The 7930-nt window shown below is 40.2% G+C and overlaps 1 protein-coding gene across 1 annotated transcript; it reads left to right on the forward strand.

Moving 5' to 3' along the window:
* Nucleotides 1–3243: 3243 nt before the first annotated feature.
* znf706 (zinc finger protein 706) lies at nt 3244–7725 on the forward strand. Its single transcript, XM_008422090.1, has 3 exons — nt 3244–3351; nt 6054–6189; nt 6979–7725. The coding sequence occupies exons 2-3, from the start codon at nt 6055–6057 to the stop codon at nt 7072–7074; spliced, it is 231 nt and encodes a 76-aa protein (XP_008420312.1). The 5' UTR covers nt 3244–3351; nt 6054; the 3' UTR covers nt 7075–7725.
* Nucleotides 7726–7930: the final 205 nt, after the last annotated feature.

The following is a 7930-nucleotide window of genomic DNA, read 5'->3' on the forward strand; positions in this document are numbered from 1 at the left end:
CATTTTGACATTACACGTTAACCACATAGCAGGTAGTACACCACCGGTAGGCTGAATACATATTTGCAGGAGAAATCTACGACGGAATAGATGAAAGCATTTCACATGTTAGAATGGCCTAGTCAAAGTCTAGACCTAGGTCCAACTGAGAATCCTTCACAAGACTTTAAGACTTCTGTTCATGATATGTTCTTGATCCGATCTGCCAGGGGATTAACTATTTTTCAGACATTTAAAAAAATCTGTTTCATTTTTCTTCCACACCTTGACTATTCTCTGTATGGTGATTACACAAAATCACAGTATGTGTGTGTGTGTGACTTTTTTCACAAAACATTATGCAGAACAGATAAGATATTAACTGCTTGGAGCATCTCAACAGAACCATACTTAAAAAAAAAAATCTCCAAAAGTTTTACTCTAAAATTGATGGAAAACATAAAATTAGTTTTTAACATTATAGATGCGCTGTTGATGAAAGACATCGATCTGTGTTGCCCCTGTCTGTTAGATTCAAATTCTGCTGACTTCAACCACAAACAGTCCCGGCTTGCACAAAAAAAAAAAAAAAAAAATCAGAGCGCCGCTGCTGTCTGTGAGCTGTCATCACCTTCACAATCAGCCTCTGTCCCACCGGCCCACGTCTGACTGACCTAAAACCTCACCTCTCCCTCTCTTTCACCGACTGCGAGTGTGTTGAGGTAAGGAATTAACTTTTTCTCCCCCCTGGAGGCATGGTTCGCCCTCTCACTAACGACGCCAAACCCTTCAGAGGTCGTCCACTCAGATCCACAGGGTTTGGATGTTATTTTAGTTTCTTCCCCTCCACGTGGGCGCACCGCTCATCACAACCAGACCTCTGAAGGCTTGTGTACAGCCCGACTGGTCGGGCGGCATTGTGGCATGTTGCAGCAGCAGCAGCAAACTGCGGCAAAACCTGTTGGTTTGGAAAAAAACAAAACAAAACAAAAAAAAAACAAGGGAAAGCGGGAGCACGAAAGAGAAAGAGAGAGAGGAAGTGGCTGATGGGGAAGATGAAATCCGACTTCCTCTTCCCTCAACAGCCTGCAGAGAAGCAGGGAGGTCACATTCAGCACTGTTTGGTGTCTCTGTGGCCTCCTGTAAAACTCTTAAAACGGCTCCAACTTGGAGTCAAAAAAGGAGGTGGAGGGAGGGACTGATAAAGAATTTGGTTGTCTGCGGCAAGCCCCTGCTCATTCATAACCACAAAGGCCAGTCAGATAATATTCTCCTCCGCCACTCAATAGCTGACACCTGCGAGATTTGTTTTCACGCAGGCCCTAAGGCTGAACAACCCCACCCCGAACCTGTAAGCAAGCAATTCCCTGCACAACATCCTGCTGGGTGGTGGTGGAGGGGGAACCTGAGCAATGTGTGGCTTTTGTCATTTTTCCACCCCTTTCCTCCTTTCTTTTTTCCCCCCCCCCGCACTTTTGGCTCTGTTCTTTAAAGCATAATCACATCCTTCTCTCCTGAGAGATATTTTTCCCCCACGTTGACAAAAGGAGTGAAAAAGCAGAAAGGTGGAGGTGGGAGGGGGGGAGGGGGGGAGGGGGAGAACACGGAGGCAAGCGAGGGAGTTTTCTCACAATGATAAGATTTCTTCTGTAAGAAAGTCATGACACCTATCTGTCAGGAAGCTCCGTGTAATTGGCCTCAAATAAATAAATAAAAAAAAATAAGAAGAATATACCCAGAGTGAGTATTTCTGATGTTTATCCAGACAGGTTGCCTCTGTTCGACTCATGTGACAACCGGAGCCGTGCTTTATTTACATATTAGCTGAATTTAGTCAAATGCAAGAGAGATGATGAAGAGCTCCACTGTTCCCACTCACAGGCCAGAACCACAGTCACACAGAGAGATGAGATAAAAATCTAATGTAGTCCTCTGAGCTGCATTATGTTCAGTTTGCGCGGCTGCGATTCAAAACAAAAGGTTACCAGTCCTACCTGGGACAAGACTGTGTTATTATTATTATTATTATGAGGTTTTCCAGTCCATCGGTCTGATGGAGTTGTTGACCTGCTCTGCTGCCCTCTAGTGTCGTTCTTGGGAAGCTCAGATGTTTCAGTCTCAGATGTTTCAGTCAATCAAAGGTTTGTAGCAAATAAAAACATTGATACTGTAATGTTGCTATTTTATTCAGCTCACCTGAGTCAATCTTTGTAGAGCCATATATCGCTGCAATTTGAACTGCAAGTATTCTTCTTTGTAAAATATCCCACACTCTCTCAGACTCGCTGGAAATCATCCTAAGTTGAAATCAAGTCTAGACTTTGACTAGGCCGTTCTAATGCAAGAGTATTCCACCCAAACAAAGCAAATGAGCATTTGCAGAACTTGCAAAAATTACTCATTAAGATTCACAGTGATAGGACAAAGAAATTAATATGTTTTGTGATGTGAAAGAAAATCACAAAAGACTTTTTAACTGTCGTGAAAAAAGTATTAGAGACAGTATATAGATTTTAATAATAACTTCTCCACTAAAAAGCATCTACTAAGTTTTAAACCTAACATAATAGAAAATAGATTGTTAAATTTAGAAAAATATATGTGAAAGACAAATTAAAGTGTAGACTTTTTATAATGTGAGAATTAAAAAAAAAAGAATTAGCACAAATAAACAAAAATTTATTACTACAGAATATTTATCTAATTGTTATTTTCTTTACCAGAAATAGTAATATGACATGTATATGTTGGAATATTTATTGTACTCCGCTGGCAAAAAGATGCTGATTTTTAAGTTAATTTAATTTTTCAGTAAGTGCAATCCAGAATACATTTATTGAAAAAATTGTTTGGAGGGAAATCGTTTTGTCGCTACACGTCTTTAAATTGTAAAAAAAAAAAAAAAAAAGAAACAGAAGGACAGAAAGAAGGGAAGTAGTTACAGGTACTCTTGTACTACAGATTCAAGGTATGAACAACCAAACTCTGCCAGCAGGAGGCAGCATTGCCTCACCTATGTAACTGTTCCCAGGAAGGCGATTTCCATCAGAGGGCTTTCCGCTGCTTTCACTGTCTCTTTAAAAAATAGAAAGAAAAACATATTCGAATCTCTGTTATACGTTACATTAATAAGATACTTTACTTAGAATAATTTCGACAATTGTATTATTTTGAGAGAAGAAAAGCTTCTATGAAATCTGTTTTTTATTATTTCTGCCGTGTTATCTCAAGTTGCAGAATGAGTGAATGTCGACATTCCTGAGTCTTGCGAGAGTCTTTAAACGCAGCACTGACGTTTACTTCTTGCCTCTGGGAAATTAGCAGCTGTCACATTTCTGAGTTACAAACGACACGTACGTCTATATTATTGAGGTAAGGTGTTCTTTCTTTATCAATAATCACGGCTTTTAGTGTTAGGATGATTGTGCTGATGGCTAACGGAAGGTTTGAGTCCGGTTAAATCTCCATGTGGTTAACCAGATTTTCACACATGAAGCTAATAACTGACACTGCTAACAGCTCGGTTCAACACCGACACAAATATAAAAGGTTTTAACTTCGTGGTACTTTAGGTCCACAGCAGCTCTCCGAAGCTAAATGTGTTGTTGGAAACGTGTTGTTGGCTGCTTACATATAAACACAATTATTATTTAGCTAATGCTTGCTAAGTCCCTATTCGAATGCTAAATAGTTAATTTCTGGAAATATAAGACACCGAAACCACCCCTATATGACCGAGGAAGTATTTATAGTGTTTGATTAAATAAGCTATAAGAATGTCAAACTTTGTAACTTTGGTCATGTACAAGGTCTTCAGTCAGCCAAGAAGACTAATAATAGAAGTTGTTATGAAGCAGACTGGTTTACCGGTTAATCAATGTTCATGCCGACTAAACCAGCAGAAGTCCCCATGTTTTTAAAGGATTTTCAGTCTAGGTGTGGTGTAGCTGCATAATGCATGACTCAAAAGAGGGTTATAAATGCAGGCTGCATGTTTTTATTGCACATCTCAGGAAATTGGAATAGAATTTGAAAAATTTAGTCCAGAAAGTAGTTGAAACTTATTTACCATTTACATTCATCGCACACATCATTTTGTATTTTAAGTTGTTTCTTTTATTTAAAGAAAAGTAAACAGTTTGACGTAAATCAGATAGTTGTAATATTACGTAAGACCTGCAGGGTTGGTAGCACTGTTGTTTTGCTTGTCCCGTCAAGCAACCTGTGAAGTGTGTACCCGTCCTCTCATGTGATGACCTCTAGAGAAGGTACCTTAATGACAGTGAGCGACTGTAAACAATGGGTGTATGGATGACTAAAAGGGATTTTTAATACAGGAATGTCATGTTGGGGCTGACACACTCTCGCGTGAAACTGACATTGACTGCTCCCATCAGCAGAGTAACCAGATTCTTGCTAAAGGGACAGGCTCGGATACATGTATTCAGGTATTTTAATGGAAAGTTTATAGAAAGGAAAAACTTCGGTAAAGCGTGATGCAGAAGCAGCAGGCACTTAATTCAGTTCGCTCTGTGTCCAGTTTGAATACGCTGCATATGCTGAGCAGTACATACACAAATTTTCTGGGAAGCTACATTTCGGGCTTTCTTAAATTGTATCACTCTGTGTAATAAAATGTTACTTTTGGAATTCAAATAAAAAAATTAAAAAAAAACTCATGTTTGGAGACACACATGGAGCTTCAGCCACTAATAGTCATACGTCAATGTACAACATTTGTTAGATCAATAAAATAATGTCCATCCATACAGAAGGGTAGTTGGCATGAGGCGAGCCAGGCTGCCAGTCTTATCACTGACATGCACAGATTTTATACCGAAAGGCAATTAAAAGGACCACTTGACTTAATGTGCATATTTTTAGACTGTGGGAGGAAGCCGGAGTACCCAGGGAGAACATTAAAACTCAAAGGCGCCAGGATGGGATTTGAGCCCAAGGACCTTCTTGCTGCAAGGCAACAGTGCTACCAACTTCCACACTGTGCAGTCCTTCTTACTGAAAATGGCTCCAAAACACAAAGGGATAACATGTCCTATTTTATTTTATTTATTTAGCACACACACTGCATAATGTGCTGCCATGGTTGGGTTCAAGGATTGGACAGGATACTAGTAATCTCCATGAAGATTACCTTAGAATATTACCAGAGCAGTTTAGGACATTTGCAGAAATATTAAGCGGTGAGACAATAATGAAACATATGAAACTTAAAGAATTGTAGTGAAGTCGTGTGGCTTTTCGAGGAAATAATCATGTTCTATGATGATGATCCTTCAATCCTAAAGTCTAAGTAAATGTAAGCTGATACTGTCCCCTCTGGGTTTGGTTCTTTTTTTTTTTTGACCAACATCCTACAACTCCCTGAGAGTGGTTATCCAGGGAGAAACTAACAGACTTACCTCCTCTGTGAGCAAGTCTGATGGGAATAACTGGCTTATCTGATTTCACTGAGCATTCCTGCATAGTAATGCCTTGCAGGACAAGCCAGAACCTGTTCCTGTTCACCTATCTCACCTGTGAATATCACCTTTTCACAAAATTCAGCGGTTTAAAAATGTTCAACCAAACCTGTTCCTGCTATTTGTGCAATTTAAAACAATTGTTTATTGTTTAAAAAACTAAAAATCTTAAGTTTAAGAAGTGCCCAAAGGCGAAAGAATTGATAAAGTAGTATTTATATTGGCTCCACATGGGTGCAGGTTCACCGCCGTGGTTTCCAGACGGTGCAGAAGCCAAAACAAGATGCACCATGATAAGATCAATCTTTTGTTTTTGTAACTGTTCAACACTGTGCACCTGTGACATCAAAACATACGGCTTTAGCAGAACTGTGAATGAGAAGAGAAGAGGTGTTGGCACGTTTCACTTTTCGGATTTGTTACAGAAACCGGGCTGTTGGCATAAACCCGTCGCCGCGTATTAGGATCATGCTAATGTTTACTCATTCGCTCAGGCTTTTCCCACTTTGACTCTGAGCACAGGTATTTGGTTCTTGATGATTTTTCCACCCTTGTTTGAGCCGTTTCTTCCTCCTTCCTGTGTGTTTTCCCTAGCATGGCACGCGGGCACCAGAAAATTCAGTCGCAGCAGAAAAATGCCAAGAAGCAGGCAGAAATGAAAAAGTCCAAGGGTCACGACCAGAAGACGGCAGCCAAGGCGGCGCTAGTGTTCACCTGCAGCGTCTGCAAGGTATGTCTGGCACCAGAGGGGATTAAATCAATCAGTCAATTTTATTCGCAAATTTAATTCAGACAGGTGTAAAGCAAAGTGACCTGCACACATACTTTCTGAACTGTCTTCCTGTTCATTTAGGGTCCACTTCGAGTCCTGCTGGTATGACGCCACCATATTTATCTGAACTTTTGAACCCTTAGTCTCTTTTCAGATCTTCAAGGTTCACAAATCAGTTGCCATTAGACACTCCCAGATTACAGCTGTAAAGTGGAGATGACAGACTGTTCTTAGTGGAGGGACAACCTGCCTTTGTGCCGAATGTTAGAGCTGAACTGACTGCTGATCGTTTGATTACTGTCTCTGTTCTCAGGCTTTCTGTCTCAGTTCAGCAGAATGTTTTAGCTTTTATTATGCTAATTTTCCTAATTGGATGATTTATGTTCCAACTTTCTTCATCTCGTTACGTTATGTTGCACTTGTAGGAAGTTGCTGGCGACTTTATAGCTTGTGAAAGACATCGACCAAGTTGTGAGTTTGTTTTAGGAACGTCAACACTCTAAGCTGCCCTTAAATCTTTAGAGGGACTGTTTGTTCCAAGACATAACAAAGCATCAATTGTAGCTCTCGCTTCAGATCTTAACTGAAGATTATTTCCAGGATACCTGAGGGTCTTCATATATCAGTTGTTCTAAGACCATTAATGGTCTTGGATGCAAGAAAAGCACCTAAAATATGTAGTTTTTACCTGCCATATAACCCAGCTTTTTCTTAATATGAGCTTCATTTTTGATCGTCTTCCCACAGTCCCAGATGCCCGACCCAAAAACCTTCAAGCAGCACTTCGAAAGCAAACACCCCAAATCACCTCTGCCCCAGGAGTTGGAGGGCGTGGAAGCATAAGCGACTTGGATAAACCTCACTGAAGGCGCTGATCCAGCTCTGAACATGACAGCAAAGAATGATTTAATGTACCCAACATGAAAGCCTCATGCAGTCCACTGCTACCCGCGTGTGCTTGCGTTTAAACGCACGCGCGACTAAATCCAACCGTGGTTTTGACTTCAGGGCCGATGTAGACCTGTACGATCAATGAGCCCAGACTCACTGCCTTCATGTTTTGTACGTATGTCTCTTTTAAGGATCAATAAATTGTTTTCCGTTGCATCCCAGATGAGATAAAGTGACTATCCTAACAAAGCAAAATGGATTTGGCTCGGGTGGAAAATTCAGATGTTTGTCTTTGCTGCTGTCAAAAGTGACCTAGTTTATTTTAATTGTACTTGGGAGTGTTTTACTCGAACGGAGGCCTGCACACTGTAATTCCTCCAACAGCTCTGTGTGCCCTGCTGTACTGCAATCTTTCATTCAGCTAATCAGAATTTCATGTTTGGTTGTAAAATGTGAAACTTTGCCAGCTGCCCAAGCTGCTACACAGATTGTTAGGAAGTGAAATTATATTGGAGACTGCCGGCAAGATTAATGTGCCTGTAAAATGAATGTATGCTCCAATAATGTATGATACCATTTTATTAAAACTCACTTTGTTATATATCTGCTGTTTGCTTTTTTTTATTTATTTATTTATTTATTTTTTTTATTACAGCTCTGGTCAAAAGTTTGCATTTGTTCATCGCTGGCAGAAATATCATCTTATTAATTGCCTGTTAATGATTTATTTATACAGTTCTTATTACTGTGGACGTTTCTCCAATCGGGCTGCACAGTGGTGCAGTTGGTAGAGCCGTTGCCTTGCAGC

Source organism: Poecilia reticulata, linkage group LG11 (assembly GCF_000633615.1).
Source record: "Poecilia reticulata strain Guanapo linkage group LG11, Guppy_female_1.0+MT, whole genome shotgun sequence".
Classification (NCBI taxonomy): Eukaryota; Metazoa; Chordata; class Actinopteri; order Cyprinodontiformes; family Poeciliidae; genus Poecilia; species Poecilia reticulata.

What these genes read in the sequence shown, in the direction of transcription:
- znf706 (XM_008422090.1), top strand. Translation starts at nt 6,055, where the DNA reads ATGGCACGCGGGCACCAGAAAATTCAGTCGCAGCAGAAAAATGCCAAG. An exon ending in TCACCTGCAGCGTCTGCAAG is followed by an intron (nt 6,190 to 6,978) that starts GTATGTCTGGCA and finishes GTCTTCCCACAG; the next exon opens with TCCCAGATGCCCGACCCAAA.